Source organism: Choloepus didactylus, chromosome 10, assembly GCF_015220235.1.
Source record: "Choloepus didactylus isolate mChoDid1 chromosome 10, mChoDid1.pri, whole genome shotgun sequence".
NCBI classification, from domain to species: domain Eukaryota; kingdom Metazoa; phylum Chordata; class Mammalia; order Pilosa; family Megalonychidae; genus Choloepus; species Choloepus didactylus.
The window spans coordinates 130073474-130099762 of NC_051316.1; the positions used below are offsets into that span (position 1 = coordinate 130073474).

Below are 26289 nucleotides of genomic sequence, written 5' to 3' on the forward strand. Positions count from 1 at the left end.
GGGGGCACCGGGCAGGGACCCCACCCACCCAGCCCCTCCCAGCCCTGCCCCCAGCTCTGTCCGGGGTCAAGGCCCAGCCGTTCTGCGGTGGTTTCTGCTTGAGTAAGTTTTTCTGTTGCTCTACTGCTCACCGCCGCCATCGCCGTGAAGAGGTTGGGGAGCCTCCAGTCTTGTCTGACGGGGGGGAAGGCCCAGGGGCACGAGGTGGGGAGGGGACAGGAGGGGAGCCCAGGGTCCCCTGCCGAGCGGCTGTGACCCTGGGGTGACCTGCAGGCTGCCCACCCGTGCCCCGCCCCGGCCGGCCCTGCGGGGGGAGGCCCAGCGTGTGCACTTCCTGTGTGTCACTGGCCGCTGCGGCGCGACAGCAGGCCTGAGGGGTGGGGCAGGCGTCCCTCCCCTGCCCGGCGGCCTCGGGCTCTGGGTTCAAATCCCTTCTCGGTAGCTGGGGTCCTCGGGCCTTGCCCTTGTGCCAGAGGCTGGGGGTCAGGGGTCAGCCTTGTCACCGAGGACATCCCCCCACTCAGAGCCGGGGGGAGCCTCAGCACTGAGCTCGGGCAGCCGGGGGTCCAGTTCCCCGCGAGAAGCAGCCCTCGGAGGCCCGTGTAGCCCACCCTCCCCCAGGGGCTGCGTAGTGGGGGGCTCCCAGCTCCCAGGCATCTGGCCGTGGGGGACAGACTAGAGGGGCCACCCCAACCTGGGGGTGGAGGTACTTCAGAGGCGCCTCCTAAGACCACCCAGACCCACCATTCAACTCTCCTGGGGGCCAGGGGCCTGGGAGAGCGGCCCGAGGGTCACGGGGCACCGAGGTCTGTCCAGAGCCCCGAGCTGTGGGCCCGCCCCCACCCCTCTTCACCGTGAGAGCCTCTGAGGTCCCACCACAGGTCAGGGGTCCCGGGTTCCCAGTCTCCACACCCATGCTCAGGGTGCCCCCCCCAACTCCCTGACTTCCCCTGGCCCCCCACTTCTGCTCCTGGGTCGGCGTGGCTGGCTGGGGGCCCTCAGAGGGCAGGGTGGAAATGGGCGGCCCCCCAGGGCAGGTGGGGTTCAGAGGCGCCAGGAGGGGCCTTAACCGGTGAGTGGCTGCAGCTCTGGCTGTGGCCGGATGCGCCTCCCGAGGGTGATGGTGGAGCCTCCAGAGCTGAGGGTTTCCCAGCTGACGGCTGCGCTGGCTGGGGCTGGAGGGGAAGGGGGTGCTGCACCCCGTTCCTGGGAGCCACGGGCCTCGTCGCCACACTCCCCCTGCCTGAGCTGCTGGGGCAGGGCCCACCTGTCCCGCCAGGGTCCTGCTGCCTCTGGTTCTCAGCTCAGAGGCCTTCCCCAGGCCTCAGGGGCCACCCCACCAGGGTGTCAAAGAAAGTCCCCCAGCATGGCCCTGGCTCAGGCAGCACCTAACAGGTGACAGAACCTTCTAGAGCCATGTGTTTCCACCTCCCTGTCTGCCCAGCCCCCATTTACAAGCTGCCTCAGGTGACCGCGCTGCCCATGGGCTCTGGAGGCCAGGCCCAGTCACAGGAGCTGGCCGGGGGGTGGCTCGGATCCCAGGGTGCCACATGGTGGGCGGGGGCCCTGTGGGGCCGAGTTGCTGAGGGGGAGGGGTGCTCTTTGTCCAGAGCAGGTATAGGGGGTCCTGCCAGGAAAGGGGGACCCCAGCCCCCAGGAGGGGCTGACACAGCTCCTGTCCCCCTCCCCAGGCTTCAGCGGCCAGAACTGTGAGGAGAACATCGATGACTGTCCCGGAAACGACTGCACGAACGGGGGCACCTGTGTGGACAGTGTGAACACCTACAACTGCCGCTGCCCTCCGGAGTGGACAGGCACGGTCCCGGGCGGGGAGAGCCGAGCCTGGCAGCCGGGCTTGGCGTGACTCGGGGCGGCCCCTCTGCCCACAGCCCAGGTCCAGGGGTCCGCACAGACGCGGGGCAGCAGGTCTGCAGGGCCCCAGCCACCCTCCCCGGTTCAGGTTCTCCGTCGCAGGCTAAGGGACCCTCGGCAGGCCATGCACAGTCTGCGAGCGGGGCCCGGGGAGGCTGGGGTCGGACACTGGCCCTGCCCTCGGGGTCCTGCTCTCTGTGGGGTGCTGGGCAGGCACGGACCCCGACACACATCCGTCCACGTCAGCAGACGAGGCCACGTCCGGGGCCAGCAGGGGTGGACCCTCGGGGGCTTCCTAGAGGCAGTGATGTGGCAGCCCCATGATCGGGGGGACGGGTTCCAGCAGCTGACAGCCCCCTCCGTGCCCCTGCAGGCCAGTACTGCACGGAGGACGTGGACGAGTGCCAGCTGATGCCCAACGCCTGCCAGAACGGTGGCACGTGCCACAACAGCCACGGCGGCTACAACTGCGTGTGCGTCAACGGCTGGACCGGCCAGGACTGCAGCGAGAACATCGACGACTGCGCCAACGCCGCCTGCTTCCACGGCGCCACCTGCCACGACCGTGTGGCCTCTTTCTACTGCGAGTGTCCCCACGGCCGCACGGGTGAGCCCACGCCCTTGGTGCCTGGCTGGGGATGGGCCCGCTGGCGGGGAACCTTCCGGAATGACCTGAGTGTCTGGGGTGGGTGTGGGGGCACCCGCTGACGTCCACGGCCCCGTGCAGGTCTGCTGTGTCACCTCAACGATGCCTGCATCAGCAACCCCTGCAACGAGGGCTCCAACTGCGACACCAACCCCGTCAACGGCAAGGCCATCTGCACCTGCCCCTCAGGGTACACGGGGCCGGCCTGCAGCCAGGATGTGGACGAGTGCTCGCTGGGTACGTGGCGGGGGCGTGGGGGGCCCGGCACTTGGGGGCCCTGGCGGGGGGCAGCCCCCTCACTGCGCCCTGCCCCCCACAGGCGCCAACCCCTGTGAGCACGCGGGCAAGTGCATCAACACACTGGGCTCCTTCGAGTGCCAGTGCCTGCAGGGCTACACGGGCCCGCGCTGCGAGATCGACGTCAACGAGTGTGTCTCGAGCCCCTGCCAGAACGACGCCACCTGCCTGGACCAGATCGGGGAGTTCCAGTGCATCTGCATGCCTGGTATGTCAGGGGAAACCGAGGCCAGACCCCGTGGCGCGGCCAATGGCAGGGTCAGAGCGTGGCGGCCGGAGCAGCTCCAGGGTGCAGGAGTGGGTGGCCCGGAGGGAGGGGCGTCCTGGGGAGTTGAGCCAGTGGGGCCATGGAGGGGGCCTCCTCCGAGGCTGCTGCACCCCTCGGCCCTCCCGCGCTCACCGCCCCCTCCCCCAGGCTACGAGGGCGTCTACTGCGAGGTCAACACGGACGAGTGTGCGAGCAGCCCCTGCCTGCACGGCGGCCGCTGCCTCGACAAGATCAACGAGTTCCTGTGCGAGTGCCCCGCGGGTAAGGCCTGGCCCCCGCCGTCCTAACCGAGGACGGGGTGGGGGCTTCCCCCGGCCGGCAGGGCTGAGCAGGGGACAGAGTCCTGGGCCAGGAGACCCCTTCCTGTTCCCCTCTTAGCCCAAACGTCTGACGTGTTCTCTCTAGGAGGGGCTCCCTGGGATGACAGTGTGTTCCGCAGACCCCCAGGGGCGCAGCCCAGCCCTCGGGTGGGGGGCTGGCAGCCTGAGGAGGGAGGCTGGTCGGCCCTAATGGAGCCACCGCCCCGCCCGGCTCCCTGGCACAGCAGCCACGCAGCTGCAGACAGAGCCAGGCGGGAAGCTGGGCCTCCCAGGCCGGGGGGACGGGCAGGAGCCTGGGGTGGGTGGCTGCAGAGAGGAGCTGCTGCTGTGCGTCCTGGGGATGCAGAGCCGGGCACGGCATTGCGGGCTGGGGCCTCAGCCCCCAGAGATGCACGTCAGCCGCCCGCAGGGAGGGGACCCCGTTCCCAGCCCGCCCAGCTGTCGCCATGGAGACCGGGAGGCCTTTGGGAAAAGGTGCCCCATGTTGGGGACCTAGGGGTGCAGCTCGCCCAGCCACAGACGGGAGTGGAAAGAGGGAGTGAAGCAAAAAGTGATCTGGGCAGGGTGGAGAGTGACCACTGCTCCCCTCTGGGCCGCAGGCTTCTCGGGGCACCTGTGCCAGTCGGACATGGACGAGTGTGCCAGTACGCCCTGCCGCAACGGCGCCAAGTGCCTGGACGGGCCCAGCTCCTACAGCTGCGTGTGCACGGAAGGTGGGCCCGGCCAGGGGCCAGGCGGGCGCGGGGGGCGGGGGGCGGCCGCGGGCCAGTGCTGAGCCCCCCCTGGCCGCAGGCTACACGGGGACCCACTGTGAGGTGGACATCGACGAGTGCGACCCCGACCCCTGCCACTACGGCACCTGCAAGGACGGCGTTGCGGCCTTCACCTGCGCCTGCCGGCCGGGCTACACCGGCCACCGCTGCGAGACCAACGTCAACGAGTGCCACAGCCAGCCGTGCCGCCACGGGGGCACCTGCCAGGACCGCGACAACGCCTACGTCTGCTTCTGCCTCAAGGGCACCACAGGTGGGGCGGCCGGGGGGCCGGGCGCGGGCATGGGCGGGCGGCTGGGGCACAACGCTGACCCGTGGCCTCCCCGCGCCCCAGGGCCCAACTGTGAGATCAACCTGGACGACTGCGCCAGCAGCCCCTGCGGCGCGGGCACCTGCTTGGACAAGATCGACGGCTACGAGTGCGTGTGCGAGCCGGGCTTCACAGGTGGGCCTCTGCTCCCTGGCTGGGCGGGGGTCCCTGCCCCTGGGCTGCTGGGAGGGGGCACTGGCAGGTGTGCATCAGGGCCTGGCACGGGGACCCTGGGGCCCGAGGGGACATTGGGCACCCCCTCATCCAGTTTCTGCCTTGCCGGGACCCGTGGGGAAGGGTTGGCCCCTGCAGTGCGACGGAGGGGTAAACCGAGGCACGGAAGGTGCCGGGCTCTCAGCCCTACCTCCCACCGCAGGCAGCATGTGCAGCATCAATATCGATGAGTGTGCGGACAGCCCCTGCCACAACGGGGGCACGTGTGAGGATGGCATCAACCACTTCACCTGCCGCTGCCCTGAGGGCTTCCACGACCCCACCTGCCTGTCCGAGGTCAACGAGTGCGACAGTGACCCCTGCGTCCACGGGGCCTGCGTGGACAGCCTCAATGGGTAGGCGCCGCGCAGGGCACCCTGGGGTCTGCAGAGGCTCCGGCTGGGGGGCAGCACCTGTGGGGGCTCGGGCCAGGAGCTCCCCTCGTGAGCAGAGCTCAGCCCCACTGCCTGGCACCGCCCTGGGCTCCAAGGTGGCCATGGGGGACAGGGCTCCCCTTCTTGGGGCACGGTGTCAGTTGGGGGCTCCCAGGAGCACATGTCACGCAGTCACAACGGCTTGACTGCGCCCACGAAGCAGGCAGGGGCCGCCTTGCCCTCGTCGTGTCCCTGGTTTGAGGCCACACAGTCCGACCCCGAGCTCAGCACTGCCAGCTCTCTGGTCCCCTTCTTTGAGCTGGGCACTGGCCCAAAGCGAACAGAACTGAGCCCTCGTCACAGGCTCGGGCCCGGTGGCTGTGTCACCCCTGCTTTCAAGATGAGGTTCTGAGGGTCAGAGTGGACCAGCGCCTCCAAGCAGGCGGGTGGCAGGCGGTGGCCCGGCCAGGCCTCACCTGAGCTGCGGTGCTGTCACCCCCAGCTACAAGTGCACCTGTGATCCCGGCTGGAGCGGGATCAACTGCGACGTCAACAACGACGAGTGTGAGTCAAACCCCTGCGCCAATGGCGGCAGCTGCAAGGACATGACCAGCGGCTACGTGTGCACCTGCCGGGAGGGCTTCAGTGGTGAGCGGGGCCCGCGCCAGGGTCAAGATGCAGCCACATCACCCGCGGTACTTTCAGGCCTGCCCCCTTCTGTTGCTGCATTGATTTGCTTGCCTCACACAATGGGGAGCTCACCATCTGTGTCACAGAGCCCCTGGGATAGTCTCTGGGCCTCCTGGCTCGCTGCAGGGCTGCTCTAGGAGGCAGGGAGCGGGTGTGAGGCTGGGGAGCTGGGGAGCAGGCCCCGTCAGCAGCCCCCGGTGTGGACGCTGACCACTGCTCCCCTCTCACCCCAGGCCCCAACTGCCAGACCAACATCAACGAGTGCGCGTCCAACCCGTGTCTCAACCAGGGCACGTGCATCGACGACGTGGCTGGCTACAAGTGCAACTGCCTGCTGCCCTACACAGGTGAGGGGCAGGCCGGGGGCACGGGCGGGCCTCGGGGAACTGGGGGGCTTTATGGGGACAGGCCTGTGGGCAGAGAGACGCACACTGGGCCTTGTCTGTGTCTCTCGAGGGTCCCTCCCTGTTTCGAGCCTCAGGCCCGGGAGCAGCTGGGCCCTGTCCTGGGGAAGGGTGGCCAGGTTGAGCCAATAAAACCACCTGACTGCCAGATAAACAGCAGAGAAAGTTTTAGCACCAGTGTGTCCTGCTCTTATCTGGCTGTCTCTCCCGGGGGAGCCGGCTCTGGGCTCTGGGCCCCCACCCGCAGTGTCCAGTCTGCCGGGGAGCCGGCCGCCCTCCCTGTCTGCCGGCCAGGCCCGAGGGAGTCCTTTGACATGGGCGCCTCTTTGTTCGAGGAGCAACAAGGGGCCCTCTGTTCAGGCCGAGCAGGGGCGGGAGGTACTTTCCTGGGCGCCCCAGCCCTGCCGCTGGCCTGGCCGAGGGGATGGTGGGAAGCGGTCCCTTCCGCACAAGCGCTTGGCAAAGCGCTTCAAGAACGAAAGCCCCCGGCCACCACCTGGCTCTACCTGGGAGTGGGCCCCACGCTTCTCTGCGGGCTCCTGGGCTGGGCAGGGCTCCCTGCTGGCCTTCCCGTGACACTGGACGGCCCTGGCCAGAGCTGTTTTCTTTGACCAAAGCCGGGGACCTGGGTTTTCTCTCTGGCGTCTGGAGCGGGCGCCGAGGGGCCTGCTGCACCTGGGACATGCCCCCGGGTCCCCTCTGGACGTGTCGCTATCGGGGACCTGATAGTCCCGGCGGGCGGAGCTGGCCACGCGCTGACCTCCTTCCTGTCTGCCCGCTTCCTGCTTCCCCTTGCACAATTGTCGGAAACTCTGGCGAATTTCCTGCCTGCCCAGGTCGCCGTGGAAACCGATAGAAAGAAAGGGTCTGGAAAACGGCCCCAGCCCACCCGGGAGATAGCGGGAGACGAGGAAGATAATGCTTCCTTGCTTCCTCGTGAACCCAGACCCCGCGGGCCGTAAACAGGAAAACTGTCCATCAGGGGTCAATGGAGAAAAAGTCACCCTGCTGCGTGTTTCCCATAGGGCGTTTCAGCTCGGACCCCTTGCCCGGCAGTCCCGACACCTGCCCCGGGCCCCCAGGAGGATCTGCCGAGGGCCGAGTCCGGCTCGGTTTCCCCGGCAGAGCGGAGATGCCCGCGTGGGCTGGGGGCTGCTGGACCTTGTTCCCAGGCAGGCCCCACAGCCCCTGGGGGAGCAGGCAGATGCTTCCAGAGCTGAGGGTTGCTCGGGCTGGTCTTTAGCCCCCCCCCCCCCCGTGCTCTGCTCGTTTCTCCACCTACTTTGGGGTCCTCTCTCCCGGGGGGGTCCTGCGGGGACCAGGTGCATCCCTGCTCGCCAGCCCCGGGCCAGGCCAAGGTGCGGTGGCTGGACGGCCTGCACGCAGGTGGCCACAGCGTCCCCCAGCCAGGCGTGCTGCCGAGCCTCGGGGCGGGGTCCCAGGGTCCTCACCGTGTGTCCCCACACCCCCAGGAGCCACGTGCGAGGGGGTGCTGGCCCCCTGCGCCCCCAGCCCCTGCAAGAATGGCGGCGAGTGCATGGAGTCCGAAGACTACGAGAGCTTCCACTGCACCTGCCCCGGGGGCTGGCAAGGTGAGGCCGCCCACAGCCCACAGCCGCTCCAGGACAGGGGTCGTGAGCGGGAGCTGCCCGGCGGGGAGGTTCTAGAACCAGGAACGGACCTGGAGAGCCCCTCCCACCCTGAATCTCTGTGACCAGTGTGGCCCTGAATTGGGGGGACGGCACATCCCAGAGGGCAGACCCGGGGTGCGGCAGGCCTGGGGGTGGCTCACAGCTTCCTCCTCGCCCCCGACAGGGCAGACCTGCGAGGTCGACATCAACGAGTGTGTGAAGAGCCCGTGCCGGCACGGCGCCCCCTGCCTCAACTCTCCCGGCAGTTACCGCTGCCTCTGCCCGGCCGGCTACACAGGCCACAACTGCGAGACGGACGTCGACGACTGCCGGCCCAGTGAGCGGGCGGCTGGGGGGCCGGGGGCGGGTGCTGGCTGGTGAGGATGTCAGTGGGCAGAGGGGCAGCCTCTGGCCTCGGCGGTGCTGCAGGGGGCCGAGCTGGCTCTGTCCACCCCTGAGGTGCCCTCGGGGCCTCCGCGTCCCCAGGCCCTGTCCGGCCCTCGGCTCGGATGCCTGAGCAGGGTCCGGGAGGCAGCCACGGGTGTTTGCTCGGAGACACGCTGGGGTGGTGGCTGTGCTCACGGGGTGCATGTGACCCAGGCAAGGGGCCTCCTGGCAGGCTCTGGGGCCAGATGACCTGGTCTTGTGTCCGTCCTGCACCTCCCAGCTGGAGGCTCCGTGCTGAGTCACGTGCCACCGGCCTGTGCACCCCACAACTCAGCGAGTCCTTGGGAAGACCCTCGAGGGCCTGGCCCACCATCCCCCAGCGAGCAGGGGGACAAGCCATGGCTGAGTCCCGATTTGTTTCTGACCATCGAGCCTGTGCGTGCTCCGGGAGCCACGCTGGGAGGCCCTGGGTGACTGGCCGGGCGAGGGGCCTCCAGACCCCCCCCAGCCCGGCCTCTGCCCCCTGCAGACCCATGCCACAATGGTGGCTCCTGCACGGACGGCGTCAACGCGGCCTTCTGCCAGTGCCTGCCGGGCTTCCAGGGCGCCTTCTGTGAGCAGGACATCAACGAGTGCGCCAGCAGCCCCTGCCGCAACGGCGCCAACTGCACGGACTGCATGGACAGCTACACCTGCACCTGCCCCACCGGCTTCAGCGGCATCCACTGTGAGAACAACACGCCCGACTGCACGGAGAGGTGGGTGCGGGGGTCTTGGAGCCGGGCCCCTCAGAGGGTCTTGTGCCTTCTGGGACTGAGAAGCAGGAACACGGTGGTTTCTCCTGAAGAACCAGTGTGCTTTCCTCTCTCAACTATAGGAGCTTTGTAGCCCATCTAATTTCCTGTTTTGCTTTGGCTGCCAGGAAGCTTGGCATTAAATAGCAATCCTATCCTTATTTTCGGACACAGTCGTCTCTTACGTTACTTATGCAGGCTCCAGCTTCTTCCTTCTTTCTGTTTTAACTACTGCTTGCCTGTGAGTGTCACCGTCTTCTCTTACTCGCTGAGGGAGGCTCGGCCTGAGTTGTAAAGGAGGCAGAGGAGCTCTGATGTGTCGGGAGAGTGGCTGCTCCCGGCCTGTTCAGTCCTCGAGGTCCCTTTAGGTGTCCACGGTGTGAGCTGGAGGGGAGATGGGGCCGTCGGGGGCCCTGCCCGCTCACCCTGCTCCCCCCCCACCCGCCCCGCAGCTCGTGCTTCAACGGCGGCACCTGTGTGGACGGTATCAACTCCTTCAGCTGCCTGTGCCCACCCGGCTTCACGGGCAGCTACTGCCAGCACGACGTGAACGAGTGCGACTCGCGGCCCTGCCTGCACGGCGGCACCTGCCAGGACAGCTACGGCACCTACAGGTGTACCTGCCCCCAGGGCTACACAGGCCTCAACTGCCAGGTGAGCGGCCGCCTGGCGATGGGCGAGGGCCGGGGTCTGGGAGGGCCGGGCGAGGCCTCAGCTGAGGCCCCGGGGTCCGAACTGAGACCCTGGACCTGCCCCCGGCTGAGCTGCCGGCCCGGGATTGGAGAGTCACGTAAACAGGCAGCGCCCGTGGGGTGAGGCAGGAAGGAGGTAACTTGGAAGGAAGATGGTTAAAGAGCAGCGTTTCTGTGGGAAACACACAATAGTGTTGCCAGTTCACCACTGTTGGTAAAGCGTCAGTTACGAAGTGTCCGGCCGAGTCGTTTCTTCCTGAAAAGCCCCCACTGAGGGAAGGCAGTTGGTCTGGGCGAGTGGCCTCGGTTTCCCCTCGAGTAGCCTGGGCCTGTGGCTCGCCACTGACCCCCATCCCCCACTAGAACCTCGTGCGCTGGTGCGACTCCTCGCCCTGCAAGAACAGTGGCAAGTGCTGGCAGACCAACACGCTGTACCGCTGCGAGTGCCACAGTGGCTGGACCGGGCTCTACTGCGATGTGCCCAGCGTCTCCTGCGAGGAGGCCGCGCAGCAGCAGGGTGATGCCCCCGCCCGGACCGTGGGGCAGGTGGGCCTCAGGGAGGTCCTGGGGGTGGGTGGCAGCCCGGGCCTCACCGCCACGCCCCCGCAGGCCTCGACGTGGCCCACCTGTGCCGGAACGGGGGCCTCTGCGTGGACACGCACAACACGCACCACTGCCGCTGCCCAGCCGGCTACACGGGCAGCTACTGCGAGGACCAGGTGGACGAGTGCCTGCCCAGCCCCTGCCAGAATGGCGCCACCTGCACCGACTACCTGGGCGGCTACTCCTGTGAGGTGCGGCCCATTCCAGGGGCCCGGCTGCCTCCCCGGCTGCTGTCATGGGCGGGCAGGCCGGGGTGACCAGGGCAGACTGCCTGGAGGAGGAGTCGTTTCCCGAGGCTGTGTCTGGGCTCAGCCGGGACCAGCCCTGAGGCCCCCGCCTCGGTGGCCAGGGGGCGGCCCGCACGGGGGGTTGGGGCGCTGCGCCTGGCTGCCAGCTGAGCCAGGCCCGTGTCCCCTGTGCAGTGCGCGGCCGGGTACCACGGCGTGAACTGCTCCCAGGAGATCAACGAGTGCGTGTCCCGCCCGTGCCAGAACGGCGGCACCTGCCTCGACCTCACCAACTCCTACAAGTGCTCCTGCCCCCGGGGCACACAGGGTGAGGGGCTGCGGCCAGGGGGAGCAGGAGGGCGGGACACCCCCGGCCGGCCCCCGGGCGAGGCTCCCCGACACGCCGCGTCCCGCAGGTGTGCACTGCGAGGTCAACGTGGACAACTGCGCCCCGCCCGTGGAGCCCGCCTCCCGCAGCCCCCGGTGCTTCAACGGCGGCACCTGCGTGGACCAGGTGGGCGGCTACAGCTGCGCCTGCCCGCCTGGCTTCGTGGGCGAGCGCTGCGAGGGTGACGTGAACGAGTGCCTGTCCAACCCCTGCGACGCTCGCGGCACCCAGAACTGCGTGCAGCGCGTCAACGACTTCCACTGCGAGTGCCGGCCCGGCCACACCGGTGGGTGCGGGGGTGGGCGGGCGCGGGTGGGCACGGGGGCCGGGCTCTGAGCGCCCCTCACCGCCCCGGGTCCCACACAGGGCGCCGCTGTGAGGCCATCATCAACGGCTGCAGGGACGGGCCGTGCCGGAACGGGGGCTCCTGCTCCGTGGCTGCCAACACTGCCCGCGGCTTCATCTGCAAGTGCCCCGCGGTAGGTGGGGCTGAGGGGGTGCGGGCGTGCTGCCAGGGGTCCGGACTTCTGCAGCCACTCCACCAGGGCAGGGGGTGTTTCTGGGTCTGAGGCTGTGTGGTGGGAGGAGAGCCGTGTCCCCGAGGCTGCGAGGTGGTCAGGGCTGCCTGCCTGGAGGAGGAGGACGAGGTGTAGCAAATGCCATCTCCTTGAGCACGGTCAGCCCGAGAGGACCCTTGGGGGCTCCGGCACAGGCTGCTGGGGTGCAGGCCAGGGCTGATCTCGCTCCCTCTGTCCTCATTCCCTTTGGGTGGTATTGCTTTAAAGGTTTTGCTTAAGCAGGCGTCTGGCGCCGCTGGTCCGTGTGGGACGCGGGAGGGGAAGCCGGGGGTCTGGGTGGAGGGAAGTGGTCTGCAGAGGGAGCCCTGGAGCAGGTGCCCGACCAGGTCCCACCCCCCATACACAATTCCCCCAAAAGTGCACGGGTTGCAGCCCCATACTCGAGACCCGCAGAGTCCTGCCCCGGGGCTGCTGTACACTGGCCCGGGACACCGCATTGGGGAAGCGGACCCGGCCGTGCTGCGGTGCCCCCTGAGCCGCCCTCCTCCACCCCCCACAGGGCTTCGAGGGCGCCACCTGCGAGAACAGCGCGCACACCTGCGGCTCCCTGCGCTGCCTCAACGGCGGCACCTGCCTGTCGGGGCCGCAGAGCCCCGCCTGCCTGTGCCTGGACACCTTCACGGGCCCCGAGTGCCAGTTCCCGGCTGGCAGCCCCTGCCTGGGTGCCAACCCCTGCTACAACCAGGGCACCTGCGAGCCCATGGCCGAGAGCCCCTTCTACCGCTGCCTGTGCCCCCCCAAGTTCAACGGGCTCCTCTGCCACATCCTGGACTACAGCTTCGCGGGCGGCGCCGGGCGCGACATCGCCCCGCCACCCCTCCAGGAGACCTGCAAGGTCCCCGAGTGCCAGCGGGACGCCGGCGACAAGGTCTGCAGCGTCCGGTGCAACAACCACGCCTGCGGCTGGGACGGCGGCGACTGCTCGCTCAACTTCGACGACCCCTGGAAGAACTGCTCGCAGTCGCTGCAGTGCTGGAAGTACTTCAACGACGGCCGCTGCGACAGCCAGTGCAACTCGGCCGGCTGCCTCTTCGACGGCTTCGACTGCCAGCGCCTCGAGGACCAGTGCAAGTGAGGCTGGGCCCCGGGCCGGTGCAGCACCCTGGGCAGCTCCCTGGGGGTCGGCGGGCTGGGGGTGCCGGGCGTCCGGCCGCGGGGCGGGGGGCACGGCCTGAGAGCACCCGCGTCCCCGCAGCCCCCTGTACGACCAGTACTGCAAGGACCACTTCAGCGACGGGCACTGCGACCAGGGCTGCAACAGTGCCGCCTGCGAGTGGGACGGGCTGGACTGCGCGGAGCACGTGCCAGAGCTGCTGGCGGCCGGCACGCTGGTGGTGGTGGTTCTGGTGCCGCCCGCGCGCCTGCGCAACAGCTCCTTCCACTTCCTGCGCGAGCTCAGCCGCGTGCTGCACACCAACGTGGTCTTCAAGCGCGACGCCCGTGGCGAGCACATGATCTTCCCCTACTACGGCCGCGAGGAGGAGCTGCGCAAACACCCCATCAGGCGCTCCGCCGAGGGCTGGGCCTCTGCGCCCGGTGCCCTGCTGCCTGGCGGCGGGGGCGGTCGGCGGCGCAGGGAGCTCGACCCCATGGACGTCCGTGGGTGAGCCAACCCTGCCCTCCCACACAGCCACCGCGCAGGTGGGCGGTGTCCTGCCTCAACTTCACAGTAAAAGAGACCGAGGGTCTGAGAGGACCTGGGATTTAGTACATGCACGTCCTGGGCCTGCTGTCACTAAGGGCCACAAACCGGGCAGCTTAAGCAAACACGAGTTTACTGTCTCGGTTTTGGAGGCCATCAAGGGACGGGAGGGAGCCACGCTGTCCCCAGATGTGCTGGCAAGGTTCCTTCCTGGCCTCATCTGGCTTCTGGGGGCCCTGGTGTTCCTTGGCTCGTGGATGCGTCCTCCCACCTCTGCCTCCATCTCCCCTCGTACCTGTACTTGTGTCCAAGTTTCCCTCTTGTGAGGATGTGAGTTGCATCGGCTCATGGCCACTCTGGCTGGACGGTCTCCTCCTAACTCGCCGTGACCATCAGCACCCCGCACTGTAGTCGCCCAGGGGTGTTGTACCAAAGCGCCCCGGACTGGGTGGTCCAAACGGCAGGGAGTTCCCGCCTCCAGCCCTCAAGTCTGCTCGCTGCACGGTCCCAGGGGTGCCCCCACGCCCCGGCCCTGCTCCCCTCGTTTCCCAGTCCCATCCGTGTATCCTCACCTGCTGGGCCGGGAGCAGCTTCCTGGAGGGCGGGGGGGGGGCTCCCACAGTCTCCCCCCCTCCCGAGACACGGACGGGGCTTTGCACTGCGGCCCCCCGGGGAACAGGGGCTGGGCGAGCACTGGCAGCGCTGTCTGGAGGCCCCCCACTGGGGCCATCCACCTCCCCACAGGACGGCTCTCTGTGGCCCGAGGCTGTCCCCGGGTGCCGGCAGCTCCTTTCCAGCCCCAACCCTGTCAGGCTGCTGGGAAAGGGGGGCCGGGACTGGGGGTTGGCAGTTTCTGGTCCCACCCTCTGACCCTGACGTGTCCCCCACCCCCCAGGTCCATCGTGTATCTGGAGATCGACAACCGGCAGTGTGTCCAGTCGTCCTCCCAGTGCTTCCCGAGCGCCACGGACGTGGCTGCCTTCCTGGGGGCCCTCGCCTCGCTCGGCAGCCTCAACATCCCCTACAAGATCGAGGCCGTGCAGAGTGAGTGTGGGGCCACAGAGGAGCTGGCGCTTGTGCTCCCTAAGGCTCTGCCTGGCCGGGGCCAGATCTCCTAGTTCCCTTGAGATGCCGCCGCCCCGGGGTGTGTGTCGGCCGTCCAGAGTTTGGGGGTGTCCCAGGCAACGGGGGCGCCCGGCAAGCCTGGCCCGGGGCAGGGGTGCGCACCTGCCAGAGAGGGGGAGCCGCCTCTCCCCACCCCTTCCCCCAGAATCTTCTCTGATGCATTATTATTTCAAAATCATTACAGCTATTTTTTCAAAAAGAGACAGGAAGCGAGCGAGGAATTGATTGGTGTCATGTGAAGTGTTGAAGTTTGTAGCTTGAAAATCCCACTAAATCCTTTGTCTTAACAGCTCAATGCGAGTGCAGCGATTTGAAGTTTGCTAATCCTCCTCCCTTAAAGGAGAAAAAAGTGAGCGCCGTCTCCAGACGGTGCAGGAGCGAATTTAGCGATAGTTTGCAATTCTGATGACTAGTGGGGAGAATGACCTTATTTCGGGGGGGCGGGCCGGGGGCGGTGCCCGGCCGTGGAGCCCGCCCCCCGCCGACGTCCGGCCCTGCCCCCGGCCCCCGCGCCCGCAGGCGAGACTGTGGAGCCGCCGCCGCCGTCGCAGCTGCACTTCATGTACGTGGCCGTGGCCGCCCTCGTCCTGCTCCTGTTCGTGGGCTGTGGGGTGCTGCTCTCCCGCAAGCGGCGGCGCCAGCATGGCCAGCTCTGGTTCCCCGAGGGCTTCAAGGTGTCGGAGGCCAGCAAAAAGAAGCGCCGGGAGCCGCTGGGGGAGGACTCCGTGGGCCTCAAGTGAGTGGCTGCTGTGCCCGTCCTCGGGCGCGGGGAGATGGCGCCCACTGGGGACCGGGGCCCCCTCCCCAGACCCCCGGATGCCCCTATGCCCAAGGGCCTCGGCGGGCCACGTGGTCTGGGGATAGGGCCCAGGAGCCCCTCACTCTCGCTCCTTCCCAGGCCCCTGAAGAATGCCTCAGACGGCACCCTCATGGACGACAACCAGAATGAGTGGGGGGACGAGGACCTGGAGACCAAGAAGTTCCGGGTGAGTCCGCTGGGCCTGCGGCCGCGGCATATCCCCCAGGCCGGGCGCCCCATGACGCGAGGTTCTGTTCACGCCCCCTCAGTTCGAGGAGCAGGTGGTCCTGCCAGATGTGGACGCCCAGACGGACCAGCGGCAGTGGACCCAGCAGCACCTGGACGCCGCCGAGCTGCGCGTGTCCGCCATGGCTCCCACGCCACCCCAGGGCGAGGCCGAGGCCGACTGCATGGACGTCAACGTCCGCGGGCCCGGTGAGCCCCCCGTCCTGGCCAGAGACCTCTGCAAAGGCCCCTTGCCCCTGGCAGCTGCCCTCTCCTGACCCGGCAGGGCCAGTGTTCTAGAAGCTCAGAGCTGGGATGTGGGGGTGGAGATGTTTCCTAAAGTCCTTGGGCTGTTTCCTGCCCCAAACGGGGGTGGGGGTCCTCATGAGTGCCACTGCCCCGTGGCAGTCACCCAGGCCCAGCCTGCCCCCAGTCTTCTCTGTCTTTCACTCGGGGACAACCCGTGCATGGCATCTCTAACGGTCCTCCTCGCACACCACCATCCTCCCGGGTGGGAAACAAAGCCCTGGGGTCTCCAGCAGCCGCTGAGGGGCAGCTGGACGTGGCTTCTATCCATTGGGAAGCTCAGTGTGGCAGCAGGAGGAGGGTCAGCGCAGGTTGGTAGCCTGCAAACCGGGCACCGGGTCCCTGGCCTGAGACCCTCTGTGCCTTCCAGACGGCTTCACGCCCCTCATGATCGCATCCTGCAGCGGAGGGGGCCTGGAGACGGGCCACAGCGAGGAGGAGGAGGATGCGCCCGCTGTCATTTCGGACTTCATCTACCAGGGCGCCAGTCTGCACAACCAGACCGACCGCACCGGCGAGACCGCCCTGCACTTGGCTGCCCGCTACTCGCGCTCCGATGCCGCCAAGCGCCTGCTGGAGGCCAGCGCCGATGCCAACATCCAGGACAACATGGGGCGCACGCCCCTGCACGCAGCCGTGTCTGCCGATGCGCAGGGTGTCTTCCAGGTGGGCAGCAGCCGGGAGCCCGGGAGCCCCTTCCCCAGCCGGGCCGCTGCCGGGTTCCTCCTGAGCCTCTGCTCTCAGGGGAGTCTCCCACCCCGCCCCCCGGGGGCTCTGGTCAAAGGCACGGGGCCTGGTGTCCAGTCCCCTCAGCTGCCCCTGGCAGCCACGGCCTCCCGCCACCCTGGCCCTCCCTTCCCGGGAAGCAGTGGCCTTGGCTGGAGGCATTGCCCGTGGCAGCGAGAGGCAGGGCTTAGAAGCCGCGGCTGCCTGCAAACCCGGGCTCCGGCTTTGCCGGGAGCCTGAAGTGGGTGGATTTAGGGATCTGGGCGCCTGGGTCTCCAGGGGGCATCCCTGACAGAGGCTCCTCTCCACGCTGTCAGCCAGTCGCCCCACTGCCAGTGCCTAGCCCGGCCCATCTTTGCACTGTGTGGGCAGCCGACATGGAGCTTTCCACCCCAGTAACCAGGTGTCGCTCCGTAGAAATAAGACGAGACGGGCTGCCAGCGAGTCATCGTGGCCCTGAGGCAGGCCTGCCAACGCTGGCAGTGCCTCTTCAGACGAGCGTTTAGGCATATCCCAGAAGGAGGTTTTGTGGAGGAGCCGGCCCTGCCCAGGGCCTGTGCTCTGCTTTCCTTGCCGGCCAGCCCCCTGTGCCCACGCACCTGCCATCTCCCGAGGCCTGCGTGGCTGTGGCAGAGCTTGGCCACCAGAGCGTGGCTCCAGCGTTGTCGGCTGCCTTCAGACCTGGTGTGGGCCCCTGTGGGCGTGGGAGTGGGGCAGGGGCTCCGGGGTGGTGCTGGCAGCTGGGCCACGAGGGCATTGGAGGGCGCACTGGCTCCGCCGTCACGGGGGGCTGGCCCCAGGGGTGTTGCGGCCTGCGCCCGGGGCCTCGCTGAGCCCGCCCTGCCTCCCAGATCCTGATCCGGAACCGGGCCACAGACCTGGACGCCCGCATGCACGATGGCACGACCCCGCTGATCCTGGCCGCACGCCTGGCTGTGGAGGGCATGCTGGAGGACCTCGTCAGTGCCCATGCTGACGTCAATGCCGTGGACGACCTTGGTAAGGCTGCGCCCTGCGGGGGGAACGGGGGCGCCCGACCTGCCCACCCACCACCCTCTGCTCCCCCTCCCCAGGCAGGTCTGCCCTGCACTGGGCCGCAGCCGTGAACAACGTGGATGCCGCTGTCGTGCTCCTGAAAAACGGTGCCAACAAGGACATGCAGAACAACAAGGTGGGCCGGGGGTCCCGGGCAGGGGCTCCAGGTGCTGTGGGCAATGGTGGTGGGAGCCTGGGGGCCACTCTGGGGGCTCTGGCCACACCTGGGAGCAGGTCACCTCCCCCAGTGGCGGGACCCCCACTCAAGCCCCACACGCCTGGGCCTCGGCCTCCTTGTCTGTGAAGTCGGCCCCGCCTGACCCCCAATCCCAGTGAGGACTCAGATGCTGTGGTCAGCAGTCACCGCTGCCCCATTGCCTGGCCCCCACACTCTTCTCAGCCGCCAGGGGTGGGGGGGGGGGCGTGGGTACAGGTTCAGCGGGAGAGATGGGGTGGGGGCTGCCGCCTCCTCAGGGAGCCCACCCCTTGCCACGTCAGTCCCGCAAGGGTGAGCCTCTCAGCTGTGCTCACGCTCTCCGTCTCCTCCGTGGCAAAACCCCGAGGCCCCTGCCGTTCTCCTGCCCACTGTCGGGCTCCTTTGGGTGTTGGAGCACAGAACCGCGGCTTCCGCCCCTCAAGACCCGCTCGTCCGCCGAGCCCCCCGGCCGCCACTCTTCCAAGCAGGGTCTCTCTCCCCACACTGGGCGAGGGGCGCAGCGGGCTCTGGGCACCGGGGTGCTGTTGGCCTGGGGTCCCCGAGTTCCTTAGCTCCCTCTGGGGTGGCAGCACCACCCCACCCGGCATGGGGGCCCCTGAGATGTGGAGGGAGCCCCGCGTGTGCCTCGCTGACCCCTGTCACTGCTGCCTTCGGGGACGGGATGTTTCTGCTCCACTGACAGGGACACCGAGGCCTGGGGAAGCCATGTGAGACGTCAGGGTGACTTGGGGGCCTTTCGGAGCATCCATGCATGCACTTCAGGGTGCCCCAAGCTCCCAAAACGGCCGCACTGCTTTCCATCTGTGCCATTTTGGGGGGTGGAAAGAAGGGCCACGGTGGGGCTTGTGCCCCCTGGGAAGTACAGGTCTGCTGGCTTAGAACCCGAGTCCCTGCACCTCCTCTCTGAGGGCGCCTGAAGGTGGACGTGAGCTCAGAGTAAGGAAGGTGCTGGGGCTGAGTAGCGGGAACGGGTGCAGGGTGAGGCTGACTGGGGTCCCTGTGTCCTCCAGGAGGAGACGCCCCTTTTCCTGGCCGCCCGCGAGGGCAGCTATGAGACAGCCAAGGCACTGCTGGACCACTTCGCGAACCGGGACATCACGGACCACATGGACCGGCTGCCGCGCGACATCGCCCAGGAGCGCATGCACCACGACATCGTGCGGCTCCTGGACGAGCACAACCTTGTGCGCAGCCCCCCACTGCACGGCGCCACCCTGTCGCCCCCGCTCTGCTCCCCCAACGGCTACTTGGGCAACCTCAAGCCGGCCGGGCAGGGCAAGAAGGCCCGCAAGCTCAGCGCCAAGGGCCCGGCCTGCGGCGGCAAGGACGCCAAGGAGCTCAAGGCCCGCAGGAAGAAGGTGCCGGACGGCAAGGGCTGCCTGCTGGATGGCTCGGGCGTGCTGTCGCCCGTGGACTCCCTCGAGTCACCCCACGGCTACCTGTCGGACGTGGCCTCGCCGCCCTTGCTGCCCTCCCCATTCCAGCCGTCCCCCTCCCTGCCCCTAAGCCACCTGCCAACCATGCCCGACACCCACCTGGGCGTGGCGGCCAAGCCCGAGATGGCGGCGCTGGGCGTGGGCGGCCGGCTGGCCTTTGAGGCCGGGCCGCCACGCCTGTCCCACCTGCCCATGGCCTCTGGGACCGGGGCCGTCCTGGGCACCGGCGGTGGAGGCGGCTTGAACTTCGCCGTGGGTGGGGGCCCAGCAGCCTTGAACGGGCAGTGCGAGTGGCTGTCCCGGCTGCAGAATGGCCTGGGGCCGAGCCAGTACAACCCGCTGTGGGGGGCCTCGGGCACCCTGGGCACACCGGCGCCCACTCTCCAGCACGGCCTCATGGGCCCGCTGCACGGCGGCCTTCCTGCCGCGGCGCTGACCCAGCTCATGAGCTACCAGGGCCTGCCTAGCACGCGGTTGGCCGCCCAGCCCCACCTGGTGCAGACCCAGCAGCTGCAGCAGGTGCAGCAGCCACCGCCGCCGCCGCCGCCGCAGCCAAACCTGCAGATGCAGCAGCAGCAGAGCCTGCAGCCCCAGCCGCAGCCAAACCTGCAACCGCCGCCGCCACACCTCGGCGTGAGCTCGGCGGCCAGCGGCCACTTGGGCCGGAGCTTCCTGGGCGGGGAGCCGAGCCAGGCAGACGTGCAGCCGCTGGGGGCCGGTGGCCTGGCGGTGCACACCATCCTGCCCCCGGAGAGCCAGGCCCTGCCCACGGCGCTGCCGCCCTCGCTGGCCCCACCCATGACCACCGCCCAGTTCCTGACACCGCCCTCCCAGCACAGCTACTCATCCTCGCCCCTGGACAACACGCCCAGCCACCAGCTGCAGGTGCCTGAGCACCCCTTCCTCACCCCGTCCCCCGAGTCCCCCGACCAGTGGTCCAGCTCGTCGCCACACTCCAACATGTCCGACTGGTCCGAGGGCGTCTCCAGCCCCCCCGCCAGCGTGCACCCCCAGGCGGTCCACATCCCCGAGGCCTTCAAGTAGGCCGCGGCCTCCCCGGGCCCCCACGCCGGACGGACACCAGGCTGGCCGCAGGAGCCCGTGGGGAAAGCGATGTTTTTATACAAAATGAGAACACGACGATTTTAATTTGTTCCTTTTTTTAGTATTTATTTATGTACTTTTCTTTGACATGAAAACACTGCCTTTTTATTTATGCGTGCCGTTTTCTAGGACACCAGGTAGAATCTTTTGTCTGTTTCAAGCAAATATCCTAGTTCTCAGAGGTGGGATTTTCCTGCTTAGGATAAAGATTTCTTATGTGTGTGTTTGTAAAATATAAACAAAGATTCATGATTTATAAATGCCATTTATTTATTGATTTTGTTGTTGTTTTCAAAATCCAAAAAAAAAGTGATGTAGGAGGAGGGAGGTTGAAGCCGGCGTTGTCCCAAAAGCCCCCACGCTCCCGGGCCCACCCGCCCCCCGAGTCATGGGCAGCCAGGCGAAACCTTCCCACCCCCGGCACGGGGACGGATGTGCATCCTAAACAGGAGATGTACGGTGGCCCTACAGTAAAACATGGTGTTTCGTGGGGTTATTTTTTATGATTTTTTTTAATTAAAAAACATGCTTTTAAAAGTATCTTCTTGGGCTATCCCGAGAGTCCCTTCCGTGGTGCCAATCATGAATCTTTGTTTCAGGTTCAGTGTTACGTAGTTGTCCAGGGGTCTTGCAAGTTCCCATTCCTTCCCGAAGCCCCCGCCCCACCCCCTGCCGCATCGACTGTTAAGCGCCGTGTAGAACAAGGACTTCGAGCCAAGGTGTGTGTCTGCGGGGACCACTGCCCACCTCGGACGCCATGTGGGGGGCTTCTGCCCCCCGCCGCCCCTTGGGGGTCCCAGCCTCTCCTTGAACGGCATTTTGTGGGCTCAGCACATGACACCCTGGATCTGGCTGGTTCCCACCTTCTAGGGAGGCACATCGAGGTTCTGCAGTGTGGCTGGTCATTGCTCACCCCAGTGGCCCCGTCTGTGGTGGGGGCTGCGCCTTGTCCAGCCTCGGGGTGTCGTGGGTGCCCGCCGTGGGGCAGGAACAGATTCTTGCAGTGTTGTGTATAAGCCTGTGGCAGAATAAGTATCTGTAAATACATTTTTAAAGGTAGATTTTGTTTCAAAAATCTCAGTGAACATCTCTCATGTGTCCCACTAAGGGGGGTGTCGTTCATGGCTCGGCTCGGCTCTGTGGCACAGGCCCTGCCGCCTGAGCTGCCGGGACAGTAGCTCCCGCAAGCATAGGTCAGGAGGGGTCCTCCAGCCCCAAACGGGGCTCCCTTGGGGTACCCCTGTCCCCCCAACAGGGCGACTTCTCTCCAGCCAAGAAGCTGTGTTAGGACACCCCCGAGGGAGCAGACACGTCCTAAGATGTTGGTTCTTACTGTGTTTTATAAAATAGAGTGTAGTTTACAAAAAAAAGTAAACCTTTTTTAAACGTTATCGTGTTACTTGCAAAACTGTAAGTGATGAAGATGATGTATTTTTTTTTTCATCTTTTTTTGTTAAAACCGATTTGCAATAAAAACGATGCTGATGGTCGTCCATGTTTGGCTACGGTCGGCTGTGGCGTTTGCTCGCTTTCTGGGGGAGGGGGGCAGGCGGGCCCTCTGCTCCCCTCTGAGTCAGCCTGCAGTCTGTCTGTCTGTCTGTCTGTCTGTCTGACGGAGAGCAAGGGAAAGACCACCCAGTGCTGGCCAGAAGGGGATGTGGGGCCACACTCTGCAGAAGTTGCTAGAAGGTACTAGAACAACTATCTGTGCGAGACACACAGCGCGTTGCAGTCGTGGCTCCCCAACTTGGGTCTGTGTCCCCCCATACAATTTGAGGCCCCCCATCTGTCCTGGCAACAGAGGGGTGAAGGCACCAATGACTCGTCCCACCAACGGCCTGCGGGGAGAGGGTGCACGGCGGGACAGACCCCTCGGAGCTGGAGACCCCAGAGGGGAAGCCAGAGCCCAGCCAGGGGGTGCATTAGCCAGTGTCCTCTGGAGAAAGCCAACGGGTGTGTCTGTGTGTGTGCGTGCGTGTGTTTTATTAAATAAATAAGAGGTTTATTTTAAGGAAATGGCTCACACGACTACAGGCTGGCAAGCCTGAGTTCCAGGGCGGCAGGTATCTGGCGAGAGTTGACGGTGCTGTCTTGAGTGTTTGCTCTCAAGGCCTCTGGCCGCTCGGCTGAGCCCCTGCACTGCTGAGGGGCCTCTCCTTTACCTCATGTCAGGGACGAGGTGCCAACCCCATCTATGAGGGGCTCTGCGGCAACGCCCGGGCCAGTGTGTGACTGGACATCCCAGGGACCTCAGCTTTCACCCCTTTGCCTCCTCAGGGCATCACTCCGCTCGCCCCAGGGCCTTCGCTCCCACCTACCACCGCCGTCCCCCCTCCCCCAGCTTCATGCCCACGTGACATGGGGAGAGTTAGCTGCTGGCCGCTGCCCGGCCTGGCCTGGCCTCTCAAGTCTGGCTGCGTGGGGCAGGCGCAAAGCCGGACACTGGGCTACCCATGTGGGACGAGAGCTTCCGGGAGAAGATGCCTGAACTCAGAGTCAAGTGGCAGTTGTCTTCGTCAGCCCGCATGCTGTCCCGAAGACCCCTAGTGCAGTTTGAGTTCCAGGGGTCCCAAAGAAGGCGGGAGGACCAGCCTCCATGGGGCTGGAGGTTTTAACGAAGAGAACTTCTCCACCTCCCACAAGTCACAGGAGCCCGGCAGCCCACGGAGAGAGCAATATGCTCTCACAGTCTCCACCTCATCTTTTAACTGGGTGCACTAGAGAGGGCCGCCACCGCCGCCCCGGGGACCCCAGCCTCGGAACCGGGAGACAACAGGGCCACCTGGCATGGGGAGCCTGAAACAGCACCCTAGAGGGGCGAGGCCTGGGACCCTGAGGCAGGCCATGGCCTGGAAGCAGCAGCTGAGATTCCCAGGACCCCAGAAAGGGCCCGCAGGGTGAGGGTGGGAGCCAGCACGGGGCCCAGAGCCGCCCCGCTGCCCTCCCCAGGGCCCCATCGGCCCCTCGCCTCCCTCCAACTTGCTTCTGGTTTGGGTGCACAGCTGGGGCCGCCTGACCACCCACCTCCACCCTGTCCGTCCCCCTCAGACCTCCCAGGGAAGGCCTGGCCACTCCCTCGGGGCGAGGCTCAGCCCCAGCCCCCGTGGCTTTTCAGGTGCCATCTCCTGGGGGGCCCATGCCCCAAGAGCAGCTCTCCGTGCCAGGGTACCCCAGCTGTCACCTCTTTCCCTCCTCAGGGTGTCACTTCCCAGAGTCTGTGCTTTCAACTCTCAAAACACAAAGTCAGCACAAGCACCACCCACCCATCTCCTAGGGGTCCTCCCTTCAACCCTGTATCTGTGATGGGGGAGGGGAGGTGGGTGGGCGGATGAGGGGAGCAGGGAAGGAAGGTGGGGAGACAGGGACAGAGAGTAGGCGGCGTGGGGTGAGGGTGTGGGCCTCCATCCCTCTCGGAAGAGCAGGAACTCTCCTCCGTGCCGCGAGTCTGACTCCGAGCAGCACTGGCCAGTGGATACCTGACGAGGCCCACAAAGGCCGCTTTCGATTTTGCAGTAACCACATTCAAAAAGGAAAAGGAAACGGGACGTTCACTGGACCGGTGCATCTTACTCAGCCCGAGATGTCCAAACTGTCCTCAGTTCCCCGTGCCGTCCATGCACAAGACTAGTGATACTTGGCTCTGTCCTGTCCTGCGACTTGGAAACCCTGTGTGCGGTTTACACTCGCGGCACGTCCTGGTTTGGAGGGCCACGCATCGGCGCCCAATATCACGGGATACGCAGATGCAGACTCCACAAGGACACCCCGGAGAACAAACAAGGCGCACTCGCTGCGAGCCTCAGGCCAGGGCCAGAGGGAGCCCGGGATGCAGGAGGACAGCGCCAGGCCTGGCTGAGCCCCCCAGGCCGCCATCAGCCCCTGCCTCCTTCACCTAGAAGCCCTGCTTTGAGAGAATACCTGAGAATCATGCAAACCTAATTGCGGCTCCTTAGCTCATCACATGCTGATGACAAATTGCTGGCGGAGCAGCGACCCGCACCCTGCCCTTGGGAGCTGCCGCTGGAGGGGACACGCGGCTGTTCTCACAGTGAGTGGCCCCACACAGGCCCCGGCACAACCCCACCTTTACCTTACTTTCTGTAAGAGTATTTCAGCAGGGGGCCTCAGCAGTGGGGCGCCTTCCCAGTGCCCCACTGTAGCCAGACAGACAGACCATAACAATCGTGATATTCCAAATGGAGGCGGGAGGTCAATGGGCTTGGGATGTCCTGGGTCACAGTGAAACAGGATCCTCTATCGCAGGACTTGTCAGAGCCTTTAAAATGCCTGCATGTGCATGTGTGTGTGCATGCACGCCATGGGTCTCTAAGAATGGTTAACGTGAGCAGCGTTTCCCAAACCAGTTTACCCAGACCCTTATTTTGCAGGTTAAGACTCAAGTCCGTTGTACGCATTTTGGGAAACACTGCTCCAGCATCTCCATTTTGGAGAAGACCTTCAGTGGTTCCCGCTGTGCTGTCGGGCCTCCTGTTTTTTCCTGTCATTTCCCTTCACCTTTGCACTGGGTGGCTGTCGGGCTGTGGGAGGCGATTCAACATCTTGGAAGCTCGGCGTCCTCGGCGTGCAGGGGAGTTTCGCGGCGCCTGCCTGGGGCCTGCTGCCTGCGTGGATTCTGTAAGAGCACAAGCATTAAAGCTTCTGGTGCGGGGCCTGGCACGTTAGTAAAGACTCAAAAATGGTGGCTGTTGTTGTTACTGTGAATGTTCAAAAGGGCGTTTTTGCTTAACTTGTACAGAGTTTCAATTTGGAGTAATGGAAAAGTTTTGGTGATGATAGTGGGAATGGTGGCACTAATGGCACTGACTTATTTATTTGAATGTGATAAACATGGGAAATTTTTAGGTGGTATACAAGTGAGTAGAATAAACATTTTAAAATAAAAGAACCACAGGACTGCATAACCCAGTGACCCTAATGTAAATTATATACAATTACATACAATTGCAATATTCTCTCATCAATTACAACGAAGCCACCACCCTAATGTAAACTGTTAAGACGCGTGTGTGTGGGGGGGGGCAGGTAAACGTTCCCATCGTACTAGAGCTTTAATCACCCTGCTTTGGAATTCCTTCATTTTGAAAAATGAGTCTTGGAAAAGCGTGTAGCCTGAAGTAAGCGACTTACTCCCTCCCAACCCCAGTTTCCTTGTCTGTAAAATGGGGGGAAAACAACAGGCGTGTGTCGGGCCCGTGCTGCAGGGACAGGGTCCTGTCCACTCTGGTGGGGGTCTCCGTGGGCCGGGGTGGAGGGCCAGCAGGCCCCCAGCACAGAGCCCGGAGCACGGGGGCCATCTAAGGGGTGCCCACCATGGGGTCCCCTGGAGGCAGGGGCTCAGGGCGTCCCCACCCGGTGAGCAGCGCCCCGAAGCGGCTCTCTGCCTCCCCCTGCTGGCCTCCCCCGCCTTGGCCGAGCCGTGGGTCCCGTGGGACTTCCTGGGGCCCAGTGAGCTCCCCGCTTTAGGTCTGCACCCCGCTGATGCAGCCAAGCACCCCGAGACAAGCGGGCTATCCACGTTTTGCAGATGGGGAAGCTGAGGCTCCAGGAGGTGAGGTGCCTCCTCCAGGGTCGCCTGACTCCTGGGTCCAAGCTTGCAACTGCTCTCGGGGTCCCCCTCACAGGATGGCAAGCACAGCGCATTCCAGACACGGGAACTGGGGCTCGGGGAGAAGGGGCTTGGCCAAGGCACCTGGTGTTGCTCCCCACCCCCTCACCCCCCACCCCCACCCCAAGCTGCCACATCCACACCTGAGACCTCCCTCCTGATGCTCAGATCACGCACCTTCCTGTTGAGTCCATTCACTTGACTGATGTTTGTGGGGTGCCTGTGCCCCTCCAGGGACTTGGGGTACAGCTGGGGTGTAGTTGAGGGTGCAGCTGGGTCACCTGCTTTCAGGGGGTCATCTCAGGTCTTGCTTCTCCCCGCCCCAGCCCCAGGCTTGCCTCTCACCTCGAGGACAGACAGCCACCTCCCAGCCATGCTAGAGACACCTGGGGGGAGCTACGCCCGCCGCGTCAGCCCTTGGCTGCAGGGGCCCCGAAGGCTTCTCTTGCTTTTGGAGTCTGGTACAGACCCCTTAGCAGGACTGCAAAGCCCCCAAACCCAGCAGCCCTGGCCACACCCCATCACCCTGTTTCTGGTTTCCTGCTCCTTTCGACTGCAGAACCATCCTGGACGTCCTCTCA

The 26289-nt window shown here is 65.8% G+C and overlaps 1 protein-coding gene across 3 annotated transcripts in view; it reads left to right on the forward strand.

The window, feature by feature from the left end:
• Positions 1-21572, forward strand: part of NOTCH1 (notch receptor 1) — a 41442-nt gene extending 19870 nt beyond the window's left edge. For 2 of the 3 annotated variants that reach the window (XM_037851144.1, XM_037851145.1), the window contains 30 exons: positions 1692-1814; positions 2246-2479; positions 2600-2755; positions 2838-3023; positions 3231-3344; positions 4003-4116; positions 4196-4429; positions 4511-4621; positions 4863-5055; positions 5576-5721; positions 5997-6110; positions 7640-7759; positions 7983-8135; positions 8715-8943; positions 9432-9633; positions 10035-10188; positions 10281-10465; positions 10697-10829; positions 10918-11175; positions 11256-11368; positions 11967-12538; positions 12663-13070; positions 14005-14153; positions 14754-14970; positions 15133-15220; positions 15303-15468; positions 15935-16230; positions 17142-17289; positions 17364-17461; positions 18553-21572. In XM_037851144.1, the coding sequence (XP_037707072.1) occupies positions 1692-1814; positions 2246-2479; positions 2600-2755; positions 2838-3023; positions 3231-3344; positions 4003-4116; positions 4196-4429; positions 4511-4621; positions 4863-5055; positions 5576-5721; positions 5997-6110; positions 7640-7759; positions 7983-8135; positions 8715-8943; positions 9432-9633; positions 10035-10188; positions 10281-10465; positions 10697-10829; positions 10918-11175; positions 11256-11368; positions 11967-12538; positions 12663-13070; positions 14005-14153; positions 14754-14970; positions 15133-15220; positions 15303-15468; positions 15935-16230; positions 17142-17289; positions 17364-17461; positions 18553-20022 (6884 nt within the window). In that variant the 3' untranslated portion in view covers positions 20023-21572. The remainder of the gene's footprint in view (positions 1-1691; positions 1815-2245; positions 2480-2599; positions 2756-2837; positions 3024-3230; positions 3345-4002; positions 4117-4195; positions 4430-4510; positions 4622-4862; positions 5056-5575; positions 5722-5996; positions 6111-7639; positions 7760-7982; positions 8136-8714; positions 8944-9431; positions 9634-10034; positions 10189-10280; positions 10466-10696; positions 10830-10917; positions 11176-11255; positions 11369-11966; positions 12539-12662; positions 13071-14004; positions 14154-14753; positions 14971-15132; positions 15221-15302; positions 15469-15934; positions 16231-17141; positions 17290-17363; positions 17462-18552) is intronic. The other variant, XM_037851146.1, reaches the window with a different exon arrangement.
• Positions 21573-26289: the final 4717 nt, after the last annotated feature.